The sequence below is a fragment of the Trichechus manatus genome, unplaced genomic scaffold (assembly GCF_000243295.1).
Source record: "Trichechus manatus latirostris isolate Lorelei unplaced genomic scaffold, TriManLat1.0 scaffold00191, whole genome shotgun sequence".
Classification (NCBI taxonomy): Eukaryota; Metazoa; Chordata; class Mammalia; order Sirenia; family Trichechidae; genus Trichechus; species Trichechus manatus.
Genome location: NW_004444127.1, coordinates 131,452 through 159,418, shown reverse-complemented (window position 1 = coordinate 159,418; position 27,967 = coordinate 131,452). Strand labels below are relative to the sequence as shown.

General features: G+C 40.6%; 1 protein-coding gene across 1 annotated transcript in view; it reads right to left on the bottom strand.

Annotated features, from left to right (window-relative positions):
- EXT2 (exostosin glycosyltransferase 2) overlaps positions 1-27,967 on the bottom strand; it is a 155,138-nt gene that overhangs the window by 112,364 nt on the left and 14,807 nt on the right. Inside the window, exons 2-5 of the mRNA XM_004387643.1 lie at positions 17,254-17,819; positions 16,209-16,298; positions 10,684-10,800; positions 1,676-1,871 (exon numbers count right to left, since the gene is read on the bottom strand). Of these exons, the coding sequence (XP_004387700.1) occupies positions 1,676-1,871; positions 10,684-10,800; positions 16,209-16,298; positions 17,254-17,789 (939 nt within the window). The 5' untranslated portion in view covers positions 17,790-17,819. The remainder of the gene's footprint in view (positions 1-1,675; positions 1,872-10,683; positions 10,801-16,208; positions 16,299-17,253; positions 17,820-27,967) is intronic.

Genomic DNA, 27,967 nt, shown 5'->3' with positions numbered 1-27,967 from the left:
GTGGATTCGAACTGCTGACCTTTTGATTAGAAGCTGAGTTCTTAACCACTGTGCCACCGAAAAAAACCCAAACCAAACCCGTTGCCATCAAGTCAATTCCAACTCATAGTGACCCTATAGGACAGAGTAGAACTGCCCCATAAGAGTTTCTAAGGAGCACCTGGTAGATTCAAACTGCCGACCTTTTGGTTAGCAGGCATAGCTCTTAACCACCACACCACCAGGGTTTACAACTGTGCCACCAGGGGTCCCCAGATAAGAAACGACCATAGTTCTCTATCATTTACTTTCTCCCAGTTTTACCTCTTCAGGAGAAAAAAAAAAAGATGTGTGTCAGGGGAGAGGGTTAAAAACAAGACTGTTTAATCTTTAAAGGCAGAAAAAAGGAAAAGTTCAGAAAAATATGAGGAAACTCAATACTCCAAACTCCTCTGGGATAAATGAGGAAGCAGCGAGCGTCGAACAAGTGCCTCAGCTGGTGCGCCTCGCGGTGCACGTGGAGGCATCCCTGACCCACAGTCAGTGTCCAGACGCACACACACGTGCTGATAACCATTTTTCCTGTCTAGACAAAGGTTACTATAAACCCCCTGCTCACACCACCACTGTTATCAGTCAGACATTCCAGAGGGAGATGCAGCACTTTTTGAGAGAAAATATTTTAACCATCTCAGCATGGGCCAGCTTTCCTCAGAGATATCCCCCCAAAAAAATGTTTACACCAACCAGCTCTTTGCTATTACTCCTTGAACCACCTGTCTGCGTTTTTAAATATCTAAATGAACAAAAACTCAGTACTTCCTTTCCCAGCCCTTGGAATGCCAAATACCCTATTCATAAAATATCCCCAAAGGAAGACATGATGCTGCTTTGCCTGTGGTTATGAGGTACTGCCATTCCTAGGATGTAAGTAGAGGACATGCTACTGGTAGCTAGCTAAGGATGGCAAAAAACAAAAGACAAGCCTTCACTCCAGGGAAAGCTGTCTGTGGCCTTGTGCACTAGCAGGTTCAGGGGCTTCATGGTGCCACCTTAAAGGAGGAACTTCTCTGGACTGGCTTGTAAATACAGGGGTAAAGCAAAAGACATTTGCCTGCTCTGTCTATATGGCTTCTTTGTAAATCTATCTGGTTTGCATTTTTGAAAGTATAATGAATATTTGAAAGCAGTTTGAACCCTCAAAGACCAAGCAGATTTGTAAGAACGTAATACTCCTGACACCCGAGCACCCTAAATTCTACATATCTAGTAAACAGCACTACAGATAGTCTGCAATTTATGACATAGTCATGATAAACCTCACTTACAACCATCTTTTTTTTTTGTACATCTTATCGTTAGTAATATGCACTACATACAATGTTAAAATATATCTGTAAGTTTATATGTAATGTTTCCAACCCCTAAAGACAAATAAAGATCAGCTTTGTAAAGATACTGATAAAAAAGGCAATAATAATGAAAAATTAAAACAAAAACTCAGGTATTCGGCTTACAACGAAGTTGTCGGACCGTAACCCCATTGTTAAGTCGGGGACTACCTGTAATACATTTTCTTCCCCGCTTGGGTAATTCTCCTAGTTGCATGTGGAAAACAATTCCTGCATGTTGGGGTCAGTTAGCCCTTTGGAGTGCACTCCACTTTACTCTGGGAGAGCTAATGACCGACACTCACCTGTAGCACCTGGGGGTAATCAAAGACTTGGTGCTTGTGGCAGCGCTTGCGGACTGAAAGGACACCCTCTGAGAGGTTGGTGCATTTATCTAGAACTAACACAGAGTCTCCATATTTGGCCTGGAGGGCATCCAGGTCCTCTCTGTACTCGGGATGGAGCACCATCTGAGATGACAGGAGGAAGTATCGCCGTGGACTGAAAAGAGATAAAGAGTGACTGGAAAATTGCAGCTAGCATGTTAGTCAAGTTAAGACAAACTGATATTAAAGTTAGGGCAATAAGCATTTTCTCGGCAGTCTTCACATCCCTTCATTTTGTGGGAAGTTATACTCTGTAGTATTACTAAATATTTAAAACTTTACATATTGTAAGAAAGTAACGAATGATTCATTCACATACTAAAATATTACGCAATCATTAAAGATTTTCTTTGAGAAACGTTTTTAACGCTGTGAGGAAGCAATTAGAATACGCCAAGTTTAGAGAGCATGCTATAAATACACACACACGTATATTCGATTAGTTGAAAGGAACATCAAAATGTTGTCATTAGTTACATCTGGGTTTTTTTTATGTTTTTCCTATTTTCCAAAATTTCTACAAAGGTATATTATTTTTACACTCTGAAAAAATGTTATTAGTTTTAATATAAATAGAGGGTCTTTGGAGAAGTTCCACTCCTCTGAAAACATCTGGAAATTGAGTAGAGACAGTACCAGCATTGCTAACTTCAGTATAGAAAGGTATAACCACTCAGTGAGCCCAGGTGTATCAAGATTATCTGATCTGAAAAGGACCTAAGAGCCAGCTTCGGTCTTCAATAAGAAATGGGGAAACGTAATGGGAAGCCTCAGCTGTAAAAAGAGGTGAAAGATTGCTTCTAGTTCTGACTATCAAACGGCATCCCTATGCTATCAAGAAGCTCCAGAGAAAAAGAGCCGCCAGCTTCAAGACCACATAGGCATTAAACCCACTGCCGTCAAGTCGATTCTGACACATAGCGACCCTACAGGACAGAGTAGAACTGCCCCACAGGGTTTCCAAGGAGCGCCTGGTGGATATGAACTGCCGACCTTTTGGATAGCAGCCATAGCTCTTAACTACTATGCCACCAGGGTTTCCACATGGACAGCAGGAAGAATGAAATGATAGTTGAGAACAAGTGCAAAAAACTATCTTCACCAAAAGATGGACTCAGTCTGAACACATGGATAGCAAAGATGCTTCAAAGAAAATGGAATGAAAGTGTCCAGTGCCATTTAGAGCTCCATAAGATACAAAAATGTGAACACAAAGTTAGTAAAGACCGCATGAATCAAGGGGAAGATTGGGGGAGACCAGATGGTAAATAATCTCCTCCTGGAAGGCAAGATCCCCAGAAGGTTACAGAGCATGAAGGTTACGTAGGCTGAAGCACCACTAGGGATCATTGTCAAAGAGGAGAATATATAAAGCCAGTTCCAGGAGTAACGAAACACCCATCATCTCTAGAAGCAGTACTCACTTAAGTCTACCTCAAACTGGACTGGTGTTATGAATTAGACAAGCTAAACAAGGCTGTACTTAAGAAACGACCAGAAATGTATCATCTGTGAACCTACCTTTTTTTTTTCTTTGCTTTGGGGGTGGGAGGGGTGAGGGAAGGGAAACTGTTTTATTTTTCCTTAGTTTCTTAGACTTGTTTGGAGGTTCTAGCCCAAGGAGCCCCTAACTCACACAGATACCCAAAGAATAACCATTCTCTAACTGAGAAGGTCAGCTTCTTTTAGCAAGCATCAGGTCCAAAGTACGTAAAGTAATGAGTGAAGAAGGTAAGCACTCCCTAGCCTGCCAGGATCAGCTAAATCCACTACAAAGAACAGGTGACACATACCACAGCCAGACTGCTGTTAAATCCTGAGAACCATCTCTTTTGACAATTCCTTTATACAGCTGAACTAAGAGTAAAAGGGTATTTCCCACACCACAATTAGGAAAGAAAGGGACCAGCACATCCCCTAGAACTTTACAGTATAATAGGGTAGCCATTAGCCACATGTGGCTATTTGCATTTTAATTAATTACAATTAAATAAAAGTAGAAATTCTGTTTCTCAGCCACACTAACTACATTTAAGTGCTCAATCGGCATGCGTGGCTGGTGGCTAACTGACAGCACAAATACAGGTTATCTCCTAACTAGAGAAAGAGCTACTTGAACACATCCAGAGACCAGGGTAAAAGAGGAGATAAGAAAGACATGGAATAGCAACCCATCAGGGAGATGCTTTGGACTAGCTGATACCTTTATCCTGGGGTGATTTCCTCCCAAATTCCACTTTATCAAACTATATGTTAAACATCTATGGCCAAAAAGTGTTTCTTCTAGCCACTGAAATAGATTCTTGCATTCTACTTCCAGTTCTCAGACTCAATAAATTTTCTTTTGTAAAAGTATTTGTTCCCTAATTCCCAGAGGGTGACTCAGCAATGAATACAACACATAGGGAGTGCCCTCAGCTCATCTCAAAGTGAATACCATCTCCATTTGGGGTATTTCTGTAATCAAAACTTGTCTGTTTTAAACATGAGAAAGATGTACAGTCAAGCACACAAGACAAGCAAGAAAACCACTTTAACAATTACAGTTATTCAGAATGAAACGAACTGTCCTTGAGGTGTTGAGTTTGCCACCACAAGTCGAAAAATTTTTCATGAAGATGTTATCGTGAAAAGCTATGCGCCAAGTTAGGGCTAAATGGCCTCCAAATGTCTTTCCAATTCTTAAGACCCTGGTTCTATGAACCAAGTCTGGATTGATCTCACGGAGCACTGGAACTTGCTACACGTATGTGGAGCATTTCTGGTTGAGTAGAGCTGCTACCACAAGGCTGTTGCTCTATATTGTCCAGAATAAGAACAGACACTTTGGGGTCCAAGAGGGTGAAGAGGGTGTCCATGCAGGAGGGCATGGAGTACTGGAGCCCTAGAGGGGAGAGGAGAGCTTCCACGTGGCAAGAGTGGGGGAGGAGGTAGCCCAGCATAGAGAGTCAAAGCCCCAGTGGGATGAGAAGGGTTTCTGCCTGATGTCGGGGGGAGGAGTGTAGAGGTTGACCACGTTCAAGGTATCAGAGCCCTAGATGGGTGAGCAGAGCTTCTGTGCTGAGGGGTGGGAGCTAGCTGTGGCCACTCAGCAAGGGATGTTAGAGGCCAAGAGGTTAGCAACATATTTGGGCAGCCCAGAACAGAGTGTCAGAGACTGGTAGGCTGAAAGGGTGTCCAGTTATTGTGGGGAGGGTGATGCCATCAGTGTACGGTGCTGGAACCCAAGAAGAATGAGGACGTTATCTACACTGGGGACCCTGGGGGAGGGAGATGAGACAGTAGCCACAGCAAGACATGGGGATGAGAATCTGAGTGGGGTGAGGAGGGCATACGGGTAGAGATGCGGGCAGTGTGACAACAGAAGTTTGGTTACATATAAGAAAACCCCACTGCTGTCAAGTCGATTCCAACTCATAGCAACCCCATAGGACAGAGCAGAACTGCCCCATAGGGTTTCCAGGGCCGTAAATCTTTATGGAAGCAGATTGCCGCATCTTTCTGCTGTGAAGCAGCTGGTGGGTTCGAACTGCCAACCTTTCCGTTAGCAGTAGAGCATTTAACCACTGTGCCACCAGGGCTCCTTTTACATACAAGAGGACTGAAGTCAAATACATAAAGATACTGAGGATAATAGGAACCAGATTTCTCACTGTCAGAGAAGGGAGCTACAAATATGGGAAGAGAGAAAACCAGAAAGCTCCTGTAGGGTAGGACAGAATTGGCGATATCGATACGAATCCATAGTTTTCAGTATATTTTTTTTCCCATTGCCACGGAGTCCATTATGACTTATAATGACCGTACAGGACAGAGTAGAAACCCATAGGTTTTCCAAGGCTGTAATCTTTATGGAAGCAGACTGCCACATCTTCCCCCCCACCATAGAAAAACTAGAACAACTGGTGGGTTTGAACCACGAACCTTTTGGTTAGCAGCCAAGCACTTAACCACTGCACCACCAGGGCTCCCTCAACATACATAGATACGTATAAAGAGAGATATCCATGTAGATACAGAAATAAATGCAGATATTAATGTGTGTGTGCCTGAAGAAACTCAAGTACAGAAGACTCTGGGTTAGATTTCACTGATAAGATACAAAGCTCTATTTCAGACAGTCAGTCATCATGAGCACTGGATCCCCACTCCACCACTTGTCCATTTTCAACATAAATGTGCAGATGTGAACAAGTTTGAAAATATGCCACCTGCTTACATCCTGGCTCTCCCTGACCTGGCAGACAGCAGAAGAAGTATGCTTGTTTGCATTGTAAGTAATAAAAATTTCAGGTAGATCTGTCTTTCTTTTAACGGCTAAAATTACTAGCTATGACTTTGCGTTCCCTCCTAGTGGTACCAATATCTAAGTTTAAGTAAAATCACGCCGAGAACTTGAAGTCTCCCTCAATAGTTAACAGGTGTAAACTCCCAATTTAGTTCCTTTTATAGGGAAAATGGTGAGAATTCCAGCTGAGGCCAGCACAGCTGTGAAGAGAGCTACCCATAGCAACAATCCTCAGCTGCCCACTGAAACAAAATTCAAAGACATTTAAAATAAAAATAAAAACAATTCTCTTGCAACTCCGTGTAGCCATCAGGAGATGTGGGAATTCCCCTAAAAAGACTAGACTTACTGGCCCGACAGAAACTGGAGAAAACCTGAGAGTATGGCCCCCGGACACTCTTTTAGCTCAGTAATGAAGTCACTCCCGAGGTTCACCCTTCAGCCAAATATCAGAAAGCCCCATAAAACAAAACGAGACTAAAGGGGAGCACCAGCCCAGGGACTAGGACTAGAAGGCAGGAGGGGACAGGAAATCTGGTAACAGGGAACGCAAGATCAAAAAGGGAAAGTGTTGACATGTCATGGAGTTGTTAACCAACGTCATAAAACAATATGTGTACTAACTGTTTAATGAGAAACTAGTGTGTTCTGTAAACCTTCTAAAGTACAATTAAAAAAAAGAGATGTAGGAATTCCCTTAAAAAGTGACTCTCACAAAGAGCAACAAAATTAAAATGTTGCCGTGAGGCTGCCTACCCTGCCTTCTCCCAGTCCCTGGAAGGGTTGATGAGTCTGTTTTTTTTGTTTTTTGTTTTTTTTGCCTTCACTTTTTTTGAGGGGAAGGGGCTACTGTTTTTCAAAGAAACACCACAACTGCAGGGCCAAACTGCAAACTGGTGGGGAAGTGGAGAGCGCAGCCCAGCTGAGATGTAGAAATCTGTCAACTGCCCAGCAGAGGGAGGATCACGCCCACTGCAGCCTTTAACTTTCTTCTGCAGCCCTGAAGATATACTGGATACTCTTATCTAGCTACTGAATCATGGAATTTTAGAAACTGTGACCTTAAATGATCTAGTTAAGATCTTAATTTCGGTCTATTTATATATAAAAATTGTTGTTAGGTGCCATCGAGTTGGTTCCAACTCATAGCAACCCTATGTACGATAGAACGAAACACTGCCTGGTCCTGTGCCATTCTCACAATTGCTGTTATGCCTGAACCCTTTGTTGCAGCCACCGTGTCAATGCATCTTGTGAGGGTCTTCCTCTTTTTCACAGACCCTCTACTTTACCAAGTATGATGTCCTTCTCCAGGGACTGGTCCCTCCTGATAACATGCCCAAAATACGTGAGATGAAGTCTCGCCATCGCTTCCAAGCAGCACTCTGGCTGTATTTCTTCCAAGATAGACTTGTTTGTTCTTCTCTCAGTCCATGGAATACTTGATATTGTTCACCCATACCATAAATCAAAGGCATCAACTCTCCTTCGGTCTTGTTTTATTCATTGTCCAGCTTTTGCATGCATATGAGGTGACTGAAAATATCATGGCTTGTATCAGGTGCACCTGAGTCCTCAGAGTGACATCTTTGCTTTTTAACACTTTAAAGAGGTCTTTTGCAGCAGATTTGCCTAACGCAATATGTTGGTTCATTTCCTGACTGCTGCTTCCATGGGCATTGATTGTGGATCCAAGTAAAATGAAATCCTTGACAACATCGATCTTCTCTCCATTTATTATGATGTTGCTTACTGGTCCAGTTGTGAGGATTTTATTTTCTTTATGTTGAGGTGTAATCCATACTGAAGGCTGTGGTCCTTGATCTTCATCAGTAAGTGCTTCAAGTCCTCTTCACTTTCAGCAAGCAAGGTTGTGTCATCTGCGTATCACAGGTTTTTTATGAGTCCCCCTCCAATCCTGATGCCCAGTTCTTCTTCATATATAGTCCAGCTTCTCAGATTATTTGCTCAGCATACAGACTGAATAAGTGTGGTGAAAGGATACAACTCTGATGCATGCCTTTCCTGATTTTAAACCACTCAGTATCCCCTTGTTCTGTTCAAATGACTGCCTCTTGGTCTATGTACAGGTGCTCATGAAAACAATTAAGTGTTCTGGAATTCTCATTCTTCGCAATGTTATCCATCATTTATTATGATCCACACAGTCGAATGCCTTTGTATAGTCAATAAAACACAGGTAAACATCTTTCTGGTATTCTCTGCATTCAGCCAAGATCCATCTGACATCAACAATGATATCCCTCATTCTATGTCCTCTTCTGAATCTGGTTTGAACTTCTGGAAGTTACTAAGAAAATAGTACTAATACAACAGTGTTAGTCTCTGAAACTAATTATCTGAAAATAATTTTTTACTGTTTAGAGCAGTTTGTTCTCTTTGGTTTTATTTTTATGAAGTCTTTTCTTTTCAGTATGTTTTCTTCCTTGGACTAAATTTAAAGAGGAATTAAGAGTCCTAAACCAATACAAGGATTCCCTGGGTGGTGCAAATGGTTAAGCACTGGACTAGTAACCAAAAGGTTCGTAGTTCAAACCCAGCCAGAGACACCTCAGAAGGCCTGGTGATTGGCTTCTGAAGGGTCATAGCCATGAAAACCATATGGAGCGCAGTTCTACTCTGCACACTTAGGGTCACCATGAGTTGGATTTGACTTGACAGCAACTAACAGTAACAAAACCAGTATAAGAGACCTAGGTTATAGATAATAAAGAGAAACTTTAGTTCAAGTGATCTTAAGAAAGGTGCACTCAGATAGAGGCCGAGAAGCAGCTGAGCTGATCTGACAGAGCCGATCTTCACGTGCTCACTTAACAAGACATGGGCCTCACCCAGGGTTCCTCAACCATAGCACTACTGACATTTTGGACCCAGTGATTCTTTGTTGTAGGGCTGTCTTGTATGTTGTAGAAGGTTAGGAGCATCCCTAGCCTCTACCCACAAGATGCCAGTGGCACCCTGTGCAGAAAAGATTAACACAGAAGGCCTGACTGCTATCCTTAGAAAGGCCTGCTTACAAGGCTGGCACTTACTTGGCTGTTATCTGGGAACTTGGATTTGGGGAGGGTTCCCACCATTCTGGTAGAGTGGCTCACTGCACCCAAACTGTTTGTAAAAACAATACGGTTTAGGCTGAACACCTGCTTTCCTTCTGGGAGTCTGGAATTTGGGTACCTGCCAGGCAGAGGCTGCTTATATGACTAAACCAGGAAAAAAAAAAAACCAAACCCACTGCCATCAAGTTGATTCCAACTCACAGCAACCATAGGACAGAGCAGAACTGCTCCAGAGAGTTTCCAAGGCTGTAATCTTTACAGAAGCAGACTGCCTTATCTTTCTCCAGTGGAGTGGCTGGTGGGTTTGAACCACTAACCTTTCAGTTTGTAGCTAAGCACTTAACCACTGCACCACCACGGCTCCTCTCCCTAACTATTACAGTTATTCGTATCTAGTGCTATGTAAATATGCCAAATTAAGATCCTGGGCACATGACAGAAACTCGCACCATCCCAAAGGGTACCAGTTGGGCTCATACAGACCACCCTTCCTCAATTTATGAAAATCCAGTCTCAAAACAGTGCACTGAACTATATCAGTTTTTCTACCATGTACAAGTTCTCTGTAAGAATTTGTTATTTTTGTATTTTAATTTTGATGATAATCCAAAAAAATTAGTATAGGCATATTTTTTTATCGTATTTAATGGTGACTACTGCTAAAAGAATTCACATGGTTTGCACATGTAATCAGGAGGGATCAGTCCCTGGCGAAAGACATCATGCTTGGTAAAGCAGAGGGTCAGCGAAAAAGAGGAAGACCCTCAACCAGATGGAGTGACACAGTGGCTACAACAATGGGCTCAAACACAGCAACAATTGTGAGGACGGTGCAGGACCGGGCAGGGTTTCCTTCTGTTGTACACAGGATCGCTATGAGTTGGAACCGACTCAACAGCACGTAACAACAACAAAAACTGCTAAAAAAATTCAATGTCGAAGTTTGTGTTTAGTGGGATAATGAGAAGAGAGGAAGGTTTAAAATGTAAATCATGTAAAGCAAGTAAACTGTGAATGGTAGAATCTAGGTGATGGGTATACACAGGTGTCACTGTAAAATTCTTTCAACTTTGCTGTCTGAAAATTTTCGTAATAAAATGCTGGAGACAAAATATGAATCGTACATCAGCTCCAGATGAAGATAAATGATGTCACAGTATGCTTTATATAAAGGGAAGCTTCCTAGTGGCTCCAATAGACAAGGTGGCTAGAGAAGGGTGAGGGGAAGAGGAAATGAAGAGTAGACAGATCTAAGAAATAGCTAGGATGTAGAAACAATAGGACTTATTATTTTGATGTAGGAAGTAAAGAAAAGAAAAAGAATTTAGAGTACCACCTCAACTTCTGACTTGAAACACTTGGTAAGATAGCATTGTAAATTTACCGAGATAGGGAAAATTGTAGGATAAACAGGATTGGGGATGGGGTGAAAAAAATGTTAGGCTCAAGCACCCTGGCCTGTAATCAATGCTTTGATTGCTGTGATCTCCACCACACTGAACCTCAGCAGCAGCTCATGAGTTCTGCCAAGGGGGCACCTGGCTGTATTAAATGCACCTTACCCTGGTCCCTTCTCTGGAAGATCCACCTCAGCTGACAGTGGACTATAGACAGGAATGCTGACATCATAACCTTGCCGGTAAGTCCATGTAGAAAAGCCACCACCAGCCAACAGAGCCCTGAAAGCAAAAGATTTTGTCAAATGTGAGACAGAAAGGTCTTCATTCTTTGATAAGAAAATCCCATTTCATATATCTGATATGGAAAGGGGTAAGAGTAATTGAGTCTTAATAATAATATTAACAATAACAGCTAATGTTATCTGAGTCACTTACTTTATAGAAGACGCTGTGGTAAATGATTTACATTCGCATCTCCCGGGCATCAGCTTCATTCTATCCCTGAGTCACCCACCTCCCCCTGGGTTTACAAATTGTCCTTCATTTTTTTAAATACATCAGAGCCCAGGAGACATCCCAGGAACAGCCGCTCTGCTACTCTCTCCAGATCGCATTCACCTCTCCCAAAAGATATACTTTATTCTTAAACACATTTATAATAACAGGAATCACAAGAGACAATGGGCCTAGAAAGCCAAGGTATACACAAAGCATCTCGTATACCTCACCTTCTCTCCACTGCCTGCCCCAAGCAGTTCTATCCACTGTGGTCCCAGAGCTACAAGGGCATCATGTTGCCTCTACCAGCTCTCACTGCCCATTCCAGCTACTCAGTCTTATTAACCCAATTCCCAATACTGGAAGCAGAATCCAGAATTGGACCTTTAGTGCTTCTCTTGCAGTTTGCATGCACTAGCTTTTACTCTTCTTAATTAGAAAACAGAGACCACATTGCTTTAATTGGATCCAGGGAGTAGGACGATGACACTTCATCAGTGAAAGGAAGCAGGTGTATATCACACCAGCTTTTACTGTTATTCTCTCCCAGGACCGTGAGACTACTGCGATCACTTACTGGGGCCGAGTTTTGCCAGTTCCATGCACTGCACAATCTATGCCAAAATGTCTGAACCAAGAAACCACATTTTCTGCAATATTGATTGTTACCAATCTCCTCCCTGCCCTGATGACAACCTACATTCCCTTCTAACATTGCCAGTTTAAGTTCAAAGATTTTCAAACCACCCCTGGAGATCCCAGTCTGTTTGGTTAAGCTTTATAAAACCAAGAGCTGGTGAGTGAGGTAATGTGCAGGCTAACAGTCTCTCCAGCTGCCAGTCGACTCTGAAAAACCTAATGACTAGCCTTAGTACCAACATACGGTCTTATTTTTCCTGATTAGCATTCAGCACTGAATCCATCCAACATGAATTTGGGCGGGTTCCATGACCATGATGGCAAGCAGACTCTGCAGGGGCCCCATGACCGATGTGCAGAGCAGCAGACATGGAGCCAATATACAGGCACAAAGTGGTCCAGGTAAGGCAGGGCAGTCATAGATTAGGCTCTTACGCCCCAGCCCCAGAGGAGAGGGCTGTGTGTATGCGGGGAGAAAGGAAGCAGGTATATATCATACAGCTTTTACTGTTATTCTGTTCGGGGGCCCCAAACTATTATTCTGTCCTGGGGGGTTGGGGGGAAGGGCAGGAAGGATTATGCACTGGTAGTAGGAATGCATGCAATGTGAAGCATGCCTTATGTCTCAAATCATACAGGTATGATCTCCCTTTGTGATCTAGAAAGGAGCCATGGCTGGAATTAGTCAAAATGGTCTCACTCCCAGCCCTGCTACTGACAAGACTTCAACTTGGAGAAAGTCACTGTGTCTTCTTCTGCCAAGGTTTCCATAACATGATAATGGAGAAAATACCCTAAGTATCCCTTGCTTTACAGAACACATGTTTTACATTGACTGAAAAGTGAATTTCTGAGAAGCACATTCTGTTTTCCCATTACGATCAGTTGCAAAAGACTGAATAGAAAACTTGTGGCTAAAAAAGTATTAGTAACGGTCAGACTCATGTCAGGCCAACTCTTATGTCACGCAAAGTGTTCTCCAGCATTTTAGCACTTTCAAGGACTTCCCGACCCTGGGACATTTCGTCTGCCTTTGAGCCTGGCTCCCCACAGCCTCATGGACTCCACCTTCCCTCTGCCCAGGTCTTCTTTCCCACAGAATTTCTCACAGGTCTCCTCCTGAGCTGAGTGTTCACAGTGCCTCACCACAGTTACTGCAATTTTATCCTTTGCTTTCTTCTAAACCATGCCTGTAATCAGCCCTGCAAATTCCTCAAATACAAGGCTTCAGGCTTCGAAAGGAAAGAAAAAAAAAGCTGACCAATTCTATTGATTAAAAACTGTGCACAAATTGGAGCAATACATAAACATACTCCTCACATGTGGATATTATTTGTCTACTGAGTCAAACTGTTGAAAAGTATTTCTGAGATGGGGAAATTTGAACAATGGTTGGATACTCGGTGATATTAAAGAATCACTGTTAATTTTTTTTAAGTACGATGATAGTATTTTTTAAAGCCCTTATCATTCAGGGATTCATATTGAAATATTTACAGATGTAATGATATACCACCTGGAATCTGCTTCAAAATAATCTAGGGGGGAGGGGTAGAGATGAAACAAGACTGGCCTCGACTTGATAACTGAAGCTGGGCAATGGGCACACAGGGTTCATTGTACTATTGTATCTTCTGTTGGATAGGTTTGAAATTTTCTACAAGTTTATATAAATAAATATACGTCTACACAGAAGTAGAAACTCGTGAAAGAGATACGAGCAAAGAAAAGACAAAAATCCAAGGTAGTGACCATGTTCCTGAACATACTAAGCACTGAGGCATTAAAAAAAAAAAAAAAAAAAAAAACCATTGCCACTGAGTCGATTCCAACTCATAGCAACCCTATAGGACTGAGCAGAACTGCTCCATAGTTTCCAAGGAGTGCCTGGTGGATTCGAACTGCTGACCTTTTGGTTAGCAGCCATAGCCCTTAACCACTAAGCCACCAGGGTTTTCAAAGCAAGGCATAGGAGAGGCATAATATGCTTCCACTTAGTTAAAATAATATGGGTATGTATTTGTGTGTCTATGTACAAATCCACAGAAAAAAGAACAGAAAAACCCACAGTATTTTAACAGTGATTACCTCTAAATAAGGGAGCAAAAACAGAAGGGGGGTGAAGGCAGATTTTTACATTTTACTCTTTATGCACTTGCATATTGTTCAAATCTGTACAAAGAAAGTATATGTGTGTTATGTATATGATTTTTAGAAACTGAATGAAATATAAAAGCAGACTTAAGTAACACAGAAGATTTATTCACTGAGCGACATTTCTTTCACTCCAGGCCCTTGCATTTCTGACGTGACCACACCTACAACTTTAGACTTAAGAAGACCTTAGTAGTCTAATCTAACCCACCTGTCTTCTAACTGCCAAACAATCAGATATGCAGCTCCTGCTAAAACCATTCTGCACCCAGGGTCCTTGCTGCCTCTCAATCCAGGAGCAAGACAAAGGATAAGAAAAATTAACAAACAAATCTTCTATTCCTTATTGGAATCAGAAGGCCGCTTAGGTTTCAAAATGAAACTTTCCACGTGGAAAGATAAAGGAGGATATATGGTGAGTCATTACTTGCTATAGGATTGTCTATAATCACTTACAAAAATACATGCAGAGGAAAAGTGATTGAACCCTCCTGATCCCTAACACCTAAGCACTAGCAAGAACTGAAACGTTCCCGTCTACCTGACACTTTCCTGCAGAGAAATGAAATCCCATTTCACATGTGCACTTAATAAAAATAAAATCCATCTCCCATGCAGATACATATACCAAAATGTCAGCAAAAACTGAAATGTCCCAAACAGAAATAAGCCCTTCTGAAAATAAACTCACAACAGGAGGTGAAGCCATTGCCTTCCTAATAGCTCTTTCTCCTTCCCTTCTCTGTTCTCTAAAGTATTTCACATTCCCAGAACAACCAAAGCCATAAAACGGTAGCCCATGCAGGAACAACCACACCTTCACTGGGGCTGAGAGCCGAACAAGGGCTCACCTTGTGTTTAGCTGGTTTCTATAGAACTTGTGTGGCCTGACTGCCCTCTATCGTCCAAACTGGTTTCTACACCAAAGTTGAGGGGTGAGGACCCTAGGGCGTTTGTCTCTACTGGTAATTGTATTTCCAGATGGAAATTCAAAACTGATTCTAGATAATTACTCCAGGCAAAGAAGGTTTAGATTTAATCTTTGGGGGAAAAATTGTACCAAGTTTATATTTTCACAATGACAGTGTTAGCCCCTAACAACTTGAGAATACAGCTGGTCTCAGACTGTACCTTTTACAGTAAAAATAATTTCAAGAGTTAAACATTAAAAAAACCAGTAAGACTGGTAATAAATGAATTCATACATAAACTCTTATAACAATCTTATACTCTGAGTAAGGAGCCCTGGTGGTACAGTAGCTAAGCACTTGGCTGCTAACCACAAGGTTAGCAGTTCAAACCCACCAGCTGTTCCGCAGGAGAAAGATGTAGCAGTCTGCTTCCATAAAGATTACAGCCTCAGAAACCCTATGGGGCAGTTCTACTCTTGTCCTATAGGGTCGTTATAAGTCGGAATTGACTTGATGCAAATGGGTTTGGGGTTTTTTATACTCTGAGTATTGCCCAGGACCCTTACCTTGGGCCTGAACTTTCTGCATTCTTCTAGACCTTGAGCCAAGCCCTGGGAGAGGTACTGAAGCAGCACCTCATCACTGAGCTTTCCAAGAAACCAAAATGGTACAGTCAATGGACAAAAGGGCAACTAAATATGGCAAGTGAACTCAAAGTTACAATCATGCAACCATAGCCTCTCCACATCACATCTGCCTGTTAGGTGGTAAAAGAAGGGAAGGAAAAAGACAGGGAAAGACTCTCCTGACTGAAACAACAGAATAAATGATCACTGGAGTGCCCTCATTTCCTACACAATAGACTTTAGGTTTCACTTTTACACATCTATCCCCTCAGTAAGCCTTGGCTTCACTTTCTGGAGATGTCCCAAATCCAGAGAGAGCTGACACAAGCCAATCATGAAGCAGGCCTTACAGGATGAGGGTCTGTACTCAGGAGAACATAACTCAGACTACGAAAAAGGTAGTTTTCTCACAGGCGCCTTAGGGAGCCATGAGTCTGTATTAACAGGGGAGGAACAGCTCAGGAAAGGAGGGTGAGAATGGTTGCACAACTCAAAGAACATAATCAGTGTCACTGAATTGTATACGTAGAAACTGCTGAATGGTGTACATTTTGCTGTGTACATTCTCAACAACAACAATAAATTATGTATATATATATGTGTGTGTGTGTGATCATTTTCTTAAAGGCTATAATAGAACATAAGTTCTAACCGGTGTTCCACAACAGATTTTAGGAGGCCTCAATACTTCTATGTCTTAATGATGGAAATGCCTAGGACAATTTTCTATTTTATGAAACAATTCTGATTATAAAGTAAGTCCCTGTAGGCTTAGGAATATGATTTCACATGAACAAACGGGTCTTGCATTTACTTACCCTCATAAACCTATCAAAGGGACAACCCCAAACATGCCTACCTGTCTCTGGGGACATCCAGGGCCGTGTTATAATCTGGGGGACTCCCAGGCAACATGTTGAACAGGAGATGATTTGTACCTCGATCCCACCTATTAAGAAATTAAACATGTAGAAGTCACATCTCAACTCTGAAGAAACAAAAACAAGAGGCAGTTAATAAGTAGCAAGTATCCCCAAGCCAAAACAGGGCCACTTCTTAGGTGTGCAAAGTGAATGTCTGGAAATCCCAAAAGCACATCAGGCACTAGTCTGGATCCCCAAAAAGGAAAAACGTGTACTTCAAGCTGGTGTACTACAGAACTTTTTATAGTAAGAAAAACCTGAAAATTATCTAAACGTTCAACATTTGGTTGACGGCATAAAATTTAAATAAAAGATAAAAGTAAAACTGGTTAAATACATCAGGGGACATCCCTGAAATGAAATACTACACAACCTAAAATTATATAGTAAAATATATAAACTATTTGGAAATATATTCAGGACGTATTAGGGAAAAAAAACAGCTAAAGAATATGTTCCATGTGATCTCATTCTTAAAAAAAAAAGTATAGATATACATGTATGTATATACATTTATACAAAAATGACTGAAAGGTAACATCAAAATATAATGGTTATCTCTTTGAGGTAGGATTATGGAATGAATTTTATATGCTTTTTGCTTACTTGCATTTTCCAGACTTTCTAAAGTGAACATGTATTATGTAAGTAATAAAGGGGAGGGAGGACTATTTAAATTAAAAAGGAAAAGCATGGTAAAAAGATCCATCCTTAGTTTCTAAATCCTGCAGAGCTGGGAACCCACAGCAGTGGTACCAGAGATGGTGGACTGCTTTTCACTGGTACAGAGACCAGATGCTTACGGCATACCTCTCATGCTACAAGTCAATCACTCATCCGCAACCCCTCCTGTGAGAAAACAGATAGCAGCTGGAAGCCAGCTCAAACGGAGAAACATGCCCTACCCGTCATCTTCCCCTTAGCTCCCTGAAGGACTATTCAAACATCCACTGGACTCTGGTCTGTAAAAGCACTGGATACCTAGAGAGCTGGGCCAAGGCTTGTGCGGTCTCCTTAATGCGCAGTGTGTTCTGGTTAAGCACATCGATGGATGGTACAAACAGGCAGGCCCGGTTGATGTCGTCAGTATAGTAGTCACTGTCTGAGATAGCCGTGAGTAGTTCATTATACTCCCGGGAGATGGTGTTGCTGACTGGCACACCAAAGTCGTCCACGTACTTTTTCAGAGAGTAGATATACACCTTGATTTTGTTCTTGGGGTTGAAGCCACAGCGGTAGACGTCAAAACACGTGTGCATTCTGCAACTGAGGTCCCCCCGCTCTGGGATGGGACTGTCGGCCGGCAGCCTGACCACTGGCACATCATGGACACTGCGCTTCTCTACACCCCAGTCATCTGAAGACTCGATGGAATGGGGCCAGAACTGAAACATGCCAGTGGCGATGAGGCCGAGGAGGACGATGGAGAAGAGGGTGATGTAATAGATTCGGTGCTTGGTCTTCATTCTTGGGATGAGGGCAGGACCCCGGATATTGTACTTGACCGACGCACACATAATGACACAGACAGCCTCTTCCTCACACTCCTGGTTGCCAGGTAGAGAAATGAGAAAAATCAAGGACTTAGGGTGGCAAATGACACTTGAAAGGAATGCTCAACTTTTCATATACCTGTATCTTTGCCTTAAGTGGTTTGATAAAATAATAAAAATGGATGCTTTCTCTAAAAATCTGATTTCTGTCCCTTCTTATAAACACAAATATGACTATATGTGTATATTATATAACATATTTAATATAACCCACCAAACCAAACCCACTGCCATCTAGTTGACTCTGATATTACTAAATATATTTAATATAAACATATAACAAAAACCAAAACCAAACCCATTGCTGTCAAGTTGATTCAGACTCACAGCAACCCAGCAGGACAGAGTGGAACTGCTCCATAGGGTTTCCAAGGCTATAATCTTTATGGAAGCAGCCTGCCACATCCTTCTCCCACAGAATGGCTAGTGGGTTTGAATCACTGACCTTTTGGTTTGCAGCCAAGTGCTTAATCACTGTTCAATCAGAGCTCCTCAATATACAGCAATATACTATAAATATACATTCACTCAAAGTATAAGATGGTAAATACAGAGAGCCTGGGAAGGAGGGTAGGCACTGACCAAGGAAGAAAAATTTAAAGTGGACTAGCTAAAAACAGTTGTTTGGTTTTTTCAAACACTTGCCTGACATAAACTGGTGCTTCATCTGAACAAACTGATGTTTGCTTATTCTAAAATTTGTTTTCATTCATTTCACTCATTCAGTCATTCAAACTTTTATTACCTACCATGAGCCGCTCAGGAAACAAAGATGAAAGCAAAGACCTCACCTTAGAGGAACATATGGTATAATGAGGGAGAGAAGCCAAATAAAACTGAACACAACATGTAAAAATGCCACCAGGAAACATCTAATAAAATGCAAAGGGTTATTAGAGATGACTAATCTTTAAATGGGGAGCCCTGGTGGCTAAGTGATTAAGAGCTAGGCTGCTAAAGGAAAGGTCGGCAGCTGGAATCCACCAGCCGCTCCTTGGGAACCCTATGGGGCAGTTCTACTCAGTCCCTTAGGGTCGCTATGAGTCGAAATCAGCACACAACAATAACAATCTTTAAATTTATTCTTTAAAGTGCATATTGATAGTTTACAGTGAGGGTGATAGTTGGTATATTTAGATGGAAGGAAGGAATGTAGAAGGGAGAGGAAAGAAGGGCCAGCATGGTAAATCCATTTTCAAAGATGGATACCAGCAATTCTTCCCATCCATGAATGTGCATGCTACTTCTCCCATCCAAAGGTGGATTCCTTCCCATGGAATCTGGGCTAGCCTTGTGACTTGCTTTGACCAAGAGAATGTGGCAGAAGTGACATTCTGGGACTTATAAGGCCAGGTCTTAAGAAATCCCATAGCTTCTGCTTTTGCCCTCTTGGAACCCAGCTGCCATGCTGTAAAGGAAGCTGAGCTCCTATTAGAATGCAACCTCATGAGACCCCAGTTGAAACCAGGTGAAGCAGAGATGAGCCATCCCCACCAAGCTCTGTACAAACTGCAGAATCATTAGCGAATAAATGGTGATGGTAGTCATGGTTCATTGTTGTTTTAAGCCACTTACTTTGGGAGTGGTGTATTACGTAGCAACAGATAAATGAAACATCCAATAAACATCACTTACTGGGACATAAAGAACTTTAGTCCTCAGCTGAAAATGTAGAGTTCCCCTGTAGATCACAATGGAAGATCTTTATCAAACAACCCTAGCCCACTAGATGCCTAGATACTGGGGAGAGGGTAGAGTCTTGAGTGTGATTCCATCATCTGCCACAAACTCACCATGTTACCGCAACAAGCTACTTTGGCATAATACGTGTCAAAGTTCTGATCTACAAGATGGTCTTACTTTACTCACTTATTTTTCAGAAAGGCTATTAAAGAGAAGTCACTGAAAAGCTCATGGACTGTCTTACTGTCTGATCATCATTTTCACTTGGAGAGCTAAATGAAGCTCTCCCCAATCACTGCTGCCTGCCTGCTGGGCATTGCCAAGCCTGGAATATTGCGATCATTGTCAGGTTTTTGGGTAAAATGTGCTAACAGTCATGAATGGTTTGAACTTGTATCTCTCTAAGTTTGGAACATATCGAGGAATTTGCTTGTTACACACTAATGAATGAAGTTCATACATCTTAAGCTTAAAGACAGATGATCATATTTGGAGGTATATACATCAGCCATTCAATATATGCTGATTCCATGACAGAAATTTTGGCATGAAAGCTATTTCACTTTTTTCTGTCATTCTAACAATCAACAGGTCCCCAGACCGCCTCCACCCCCAACCACCTCCAGGCCCACCTTACAGCTTTTTTGCCACTCTGTGTCTGTCCATCCTGGAGCTCACAGATAGGAGGTCTAGGGGCAAATGTACACAAGTAGCTGCCCTCTCCACTGCCCCATGTTAGAACTTCCCAACAAGCTCGCAGGTCTGTTCATATTATGAATCAGCGGTTCCCAAACACCCAAAAGATTAGAATCACATAGGGAGCTTGTTAAATCACATATTCCTTGGTCCCACCACTGGTGGTTTTTATTCAGTAGGTCTAAAAAACAGTGTCACCGAATCTGTCATTTAATTTTAGGAAATTCGTCAGGTGTTTATTTTCTGTACTCAGGCTTGAAACCTTTACTAATCATTACATAAACTACCATTTAACACGGTGGCTTTCAAGCTTTTTTAAAATAAAACCCATAATTATACATATTGTGGCCCAATACAGATATACATATAAGTATTTTTATGTACAGATATATGTATATATGCATATATATGAAGTAAAAGTTTCAATGCTTAATTTTAGTACAAACTATTAGCCATACAGCATGTGATGAACACTATATTTTCCTATTCTATTAGTCTATTGATTTTTATTAAATGCACTAGATTCATTAGACACACAATTTGAGAAATACTGTTTTCATATCTAATAAAATCAGGTTAAGGGAGAAAAAAACATGTCCACACCATGAGCTTCATAAATTTTAATGAGTTGCAGATTAACCATTAAAAAAAAAAAAGTCAGCAAAGTAATCCCAAAGATAAAGGCAATAAATAATAAATAAAAGCAGACGCTAATTAATTAAAAATAGAAAGGATCAACAAAGCTAAAAGCTTTTTTTTTTTTTTTTTAAGAAAAAAGGAACAAATATAGAAAGAAATTTAAAAAAAAACAAAAAACCACTGCCATCAAGTCAATTCTGACTCATGGCGACTCCATGTGTTACAGAGTAGAACTGCTCCATAGGGTTGTTTGTTTTTAAACAGTTTATGTTCTAAGTGAAAGTTTACATAGCAAATGAGTTTCCCATTCAACAATTCATACCCAAATTGTTCCATGACACTGGTTTGCTATCTCACTGTGTCAGCACTCTCCCCATTTCCACCTTCCCCGTTTCCATCCCTCCAGTTTCCCTGTCCCTCCCTGCCTTCTCATCTTTGCTTTTGGGCAAATGTTGCCCATTTGGTCTCCTGTAGTTGATTGTTCTAAGAAGCACATTCTTCACGGGTGTTACTGTTTATTTTTATAGGTCAATCTATTATTTGCTGAAAGGTGACCTCCAGGAGTGTCTTCAGTTCCAGGTTAAAAGGGTGTCTTAGTGTGCTAATCTTAGGGGTTCCTCCAGTTTCTATCAGTCTAGTAAGTCTGGCCTTTTTTATGAATTTGAGTTTTGTTCTACATTTTTCTCCCATTCTCACTGGGACCTTCTATAGCATCCCTAGTCAGAGCAGTTGGTAGTGGTAGTCGGGCACCATCTAGTTCTTCTGGTCTCTGGCTAGAGGCTGTGGTTCATGTGGGCCATTAGTCCCATGGGCTAATTGCTTCCTTGAGTCTTTGGTTTCCTTCACTCTCCTTTGCTCCCACTGGTAAGAGACCAACAGTTACATTTTAGATGGCTGCTTGCAAGCTTTTAAGACCCCAGATGCTACCCAAGAAAGAATGTTATCTTTATGAACTATGTTATGCCAATTGATCTAGATGTCCCCTGAGACTATGGTCCTTAGACTTTAAGCTCAGTAACTCAGTCCCAAGAGGTGTTTGGATATGTCTAATAAGTTTCCATAACTGTGTCCCCTATGTGCTGTATTATATATATGAATATGTATGAAGCACAAATATATATAAATGTTCACAACTATACCTATATATGCATGCGCATGTACTCCCATTCGCCCTGCCACACCTTTATGGCATACATATCTACTTATGTAACCACTCACAAATTTTTGGTTGTTATTACTGTTGTTGCAGAATTGTATATGTTATAGCATTTACCGTAGTTGTCCTTTATTCTTGCATACCTCTCAGTGTCTTCATTTACCTTGGTCACATTATGCTGACTTCCCCCATACTGTGTACTGCCTTTCCCTTCACCAGAATTAACACGTCTACTATCTAGTAAGTGACTTTCCCCTCCCCCTCCCATCTCTGGTATCCATCTAAGAATGGTGCTTTCACTATGTAAACCTATTCTTGACTTTTTATAAAAGTGGTCTCATACAATATTTGTCCTTTTGTGATTGACTTATTTCACTCAGCATAACGTCCTCCAGATTCATCCCTGTTATGTTTCACAGACACATTATTCTTCTTTATTGTTGCATAGCATTCCATTCTATGTATGTACCACATTTTGTTTATCCATTCACCTGCTGATAAACACTCAGGCTGTTTCCATCTTTTTGCTATTGTGAACAATGCTGCTATGAACATGGGTGTGCATGTGTCTATTCATATCACTGCTCTTATTTCTCTAGGCTATATACCTAGGAATGGGATTGCTGGGTCATATGGTATTTCTATTTCTAGCTTTTATAGGAAGCGCCACACCGTTTTCCATAGTGGTTGTACCATTTTACAATCCCACCAGCAGTACATAAGAATTCGAATCTCCCCACACCTCGCCAGCATTTGTTTTTTCTTTTTCTTTTTTTTAATCAGTGCCATTTTTGCAGGAGTGAGATGGTATGTCATTGTAGTTTTGATTTGCATCTCTCTAATGGCTAATGATCACGAACATTTCTTCACATGTTTCTTAGCAGCCTGAATATCTTCTTTGGTGAAGTGTCTGTTCATGTCCTTTGCCCATTTTTTGACTGGCTTGTTTTGTCTTTTTGTAGTTGAGGTGTTGAAGTTTTCTATATATTTTAGAGATTAGATGCTTGTCAGATATGCTATTGCCAAAAACTTTTTCCCAGTGTGTAGGTTCTCTTTTTACTCTTGGTAAAGTCTTTTGATGAGCGTAAGTATTTAATTTTTAGGAGATCCCAGTTATCTGGCTTATCTTCTATTGCTTGTGCATTTTTAGTTATGTTTGATAGTGTATTTATGCCATAAATTAAGATTCCTAGCTTTGACACTGTTATCTTCCAGGAACTTTACAGTTTTAACATTTAGGTCTTTGATCTATTTTGAGTTCATTTTTACATATGGTGTGAGGTATGGATCCCGTTTCATTTTTCTGCAAATGGATATCCAGCTTTGCCAGCACGATCTGTTAAACAGACTACTTCTTCCCCATTTGTCTTAGTCATCTAGTGCTGCTACAGAAATACCACAAGTGGGTGGCTTCAACAAACAAAAGTTTATTTTCTCACAGTCTAGTAGGCTAAAAGTCCAAATTCAGGGCGTCAGCTCCAGGCGAAGGCTTTCTTTCTTTGTTGGCTCTGGAGGAAGGTCCTTGTCATCAATCTTCCCTTGGTCTAGAAGCTTCTCCACACAGGAATCCCAGGTCCAAAGGACACACTCTGCTCCTGGCACTGCTTTCTTGGTGGTATGAGGTCCCCATGTCTCTCTGCTTGTCTCTCTCTTTTATATCTCAAAAGAGATTGGCTCAAGATACAACCTACTCTTATAGATTGAGTCTTGCCTCATTAACATAACTGCCATTAATCCCATCTCATTAACATCATAGAGACAGGATTTACAACACATAGGAAAATCACATCAGATGACAAAATGGTTGATAATTACACAATACTGGGAATCATGGCCTAGGCAAGTTGACAGATATTTTTGGGGGACACAATTCAATCCATGACACCACTGAACAGACATCAGCTGTCAAAGATCAGCTGTCCATAGCTGAATAGATTTATTTCTGGGTTCTCAATTCTGTTCCATTGGTCTATGTGTCTGTCATTGTACCAGTACCAGCCTGTTTTGACCACACTGGCTGTATACTAAGTTCTGAGATTTGTGTGTGAGGCCTCTGACTTTGTTTTTTTAAATAATGCTTTAGCTATTCAGGGCCTCTTTCCTTTCCATATAACGTTGGAGATTAGTTTTTCCATTTCATTAAAGAATGTTGGGATTTGGATTGGGATCACATTACTGTATTTTTGTGCAAATAACGCACACCTTCTATGTTGGTTTGCCAATCGCTCCCTCCCTCCCCCGCCCCCAGAGATATATTCTTAAGCAGCGCTATGCCTGTTTTTTATTTTTTTACATGTTTCTGTTAAAAAAAAAAAATTAGCATAGCACATTTATGAAAATACCTCCTGGGGGGAGGGAGCAGTTGGCAAAAAAATGTAGAATCCCTTCTATATTTGCGTAAAAATACGGTATATCTACAGATCGCTTTGTGTAGTAGTACCATTTTCACATTGTTAAATCTTCCAATCCACGAGCAGGTTATGTTTTTCCATTTATGTAGGTCTCTTTTGGTTTCTTGCAGTACTGTTTTGTAGTTTTCCTTGTATAAGTCTTTTATGTCCCTGGTTAGATTTATTCCTAGGTATTTTATCCTTTGAGGAGCTATTGTAAATGGTACTGTTTCCATGATTTCCTTTAGAGTTCTCCTTGTTAGTGCAGAAGAATCCAGCTGATTTTTGTATGTTGATCTTGTACCTTGCCACTTTGCTGAACCCTTCTACTAGTTCCAGTAATTTTCTTGTGGAATCTCTGTGATTTTCTACGTATAGGATCATGTCATCTGTGAATAGGAATAGTTTTACTTGTTCCTTATCAATTTGGATACTTTTTATTTCTCTTTCTTGTCTTATTACTCTGGTTAGGAATTCCAGTACAATATTAAACAAAAGTGGTGACAACGAGCATCCTTGTCTCATTCCCGATCTCAAGGGGAATGCTTTCAATCTCTCTCCATTGAGAATAGTGTTGGCTGTTGGTTTCGTATAATGTGTCCTTAATTATGTTGAGGAATTTTCCTTCTATTCTTATTTTGCTGAGAGTTGTCATTAAGAAAGGGTGTTGGATTTTATCAAATATTTTTTCTGCGCCAATTGAGATGACCATGTTGATTCTTTTCCTTTGTTATTTATGTGATGAACTACATTGATTGATTTTTCTAATGTTGAACCACCTCCCTTGTATCCCTGGTATGAATCCCACCTGATCATGATGTATTATTTTTTTGATACGCTGTTATATTTTGTTGGCTAGAATTTTGTTGAGAATTTCTGCAACTATATTTATGAGGGATACTGGTCAGTAATTTTCTTTTTTGTTGTATCTTTGCCTGGCTTTGGTATCAGGGTTATGCTAGCTTCATAGAATGAATTAGGGAGTATTCCTTCTTTTTCTACATTCTGGAATAGTTTGAGTAGAACTGGTGTCAACTCTTTGAATGTTTGATAGAACTCTTCAGTGAAGCCATCTGGGCTAGGCTTTTTTTTGTTGGGAGTTTTTTTGTTATAACATCTTCAATTCCTTCTTTTGTTATGGGTCTATTTAGGTTTTCCCTATGTTTGTGTTAGTTTAGGTAGATAATGTGTTTCCAGAAATTTGTTCATTTCTTCTAGGTTTTCAAATTTGTTACAGTACAATTTTTCATAATATTCTGCAATAATCCTCTTTGTTGTAGTTAGTTCTACTGTAATGTTGCCCACTTCCTTTCTTAGTTTGGTTATCTGCATCTTCTCATTTTTTTACTCTGTCAATTTAGCCAGTGGTTTGTCAATTTTATTGAAACTCTTAAAGAACCAACTTCTAGTTTTGTTGATTGCTTCTATTTTTTTCTATTTCATTTATTTCTGATCTTTGTTATTTCCTTTCTTCTGGTAACTGTGGATTTCTTTTGCTGTTCCTTTTCCATTTGTTCAAGTTGTCGGTTCAAGTTATTGATTTTGGATCTTTCTTCTTTTTGCTGTGTGCATTTATTGCTATAAATTTTCCTCTGAGCACTGTTTTTGCTGTGTCCCAGAGGTTTTGGTATGCTGTGTCTTCATTCTCATTTGATTCTAAGAATTTTGTAATTTCATTTTAAATTTCTTCTATGAAACCCTGATGTATAGTGGTTAAGAGCTATGGCTGCTAATCAAAAGGCTGGCAGTTCGAATCCACCAGGCACCCCTTGGAAACCATATGGGGTAGTTCTACTCTGTCCTATATGGACGCTATGAGTCGGAATCAACTTGATGGCAACAGGTTTGGTTTTACAACCCAGTAGTTGTTAAGTACAGTGTTATTCAGTTTCCATGTATTTAAATTTTTTTCCTTGCTCTGTTACTGATTTCCGGTTTCATAGTATTATGGTCAGAGAAGATAATTTGTATTATCTTGAAATTTTTTTAATTTATTGAGGCTTGATTTGTGGCCTAGAATATGCCCTATTTTGGAGAATGATCCATGTGCATTGGAGAAGAATGTGTACTGGCTGCTGTTGGGTGGTGAGTTCTGTATAAGTCTATGAGGTCAAGTTGGTTGAATGTGTTGTTTAGATCTTCTTTATCTCTGAGTTTCTTTCTAGTTGTTTCGTCCATAATCAAAAGGCGCATATTAAAGGTGCCTACTATTATTGTACAGCTGCCTATTTCTCTTTTCAACTCTGTTAAGAGTTTATTTTGGAGGTCTGTCATTGGGTGCATAAATATTAATTACTGTTATATCTTCTTGGTAGATTGACCCTTTAATCATTATAAAATGCCCTTCTTTGTCTATTATAATGGAGCCCTGGTGGCACAGTGGTTAAAAACTCAGGCTTCTAACCAAAAGGTTGGCAGTTCGAATCCACCAGCTGCTCCTTGGAAACACTATGGGGCAGTTCTACTCTGTCCTATAGGGTTGCTATCAGTCGGAATCGACTTGATGGCAACGGGTTTTTGGTTTGGTGTCTCTTATAATGGATTGTGATTTAAAGTTTATTTTATCCGAAATTATCATTGCTACTCCTGTTCTCTTTTGGATACTGTTTGCTTAATTTATTTTTTTCCATCCTTTGATTTTTAACTTCTTTATGGCTTTGTATCTAAGGTGTGTCTCTTATAGGCAACATATTGACGGGTCATTTTTTTTATCCATTCTACCTCATGACTGTACATTTAGTTCATTTACATTCAGTGTGATTCATGATAGGTATGGATTCACTGCTGTCATTTTGTTATACTTTTTTTTGTGGTGTTAACGGTTTCTTTGTTCCTCTTAATTTTCTATGCTGAGTTCTTTCTGCATACAGATTTTCTTTTCATATCAATCAGTTTTTGTGTTTACTGAGTCTTTTGTGTTTTCTTCTTTATTTTGGTGAGTACATTTATTACATTTCATTGTGGTTACCCTGAAGTCCACCCTTGTTGTTGTTAGGTGCCATCAAGTTGGTTCTGACTCATACCTACCCTATGTACAACAGAATGAAACACTGCCTGGTCCTGTGTCATCCTCACAATCGTTGCTATGTTTGAGGCCATTGTTGCAGCCACTGTGTCAATCTATCTTTTCAAGGGTCTTCTGCTTTTTCACTGACCCTCTACCAAGTATGATGTCCTTCTCCAGGGACTGGTTCCTCCGATAACGTGTCCAAAGTAAGCAAGACAAAGTCTCACTATCCTCTCTTCTAAGGAGCATTCTAACTGTACTTCTTCCAAGATGGATTTGTTCATTCTTCTGGCAGTCTATGGTATATTCAATATTCTTCACAACCTCATAATTCAAAGGCATCAATTCTTCTTCGGTTCTCCTTATTTGTTGTCCAGCTTTCCCATGCATATGAGGCAAGTGAAAATATCATGGCTTGGGTCCTCAAAATGACATCTTTGACGGAAAGCTCCCCTAGCATTCTTTTATGTTTGTATGTTGTTTCGCTGCTGCTCCTCTCTCCTCTCTCCCATATCCAGCTTAGCTTCACACATAACCATATCCCCGCTGCATACTGCCTACCTGCACCGTG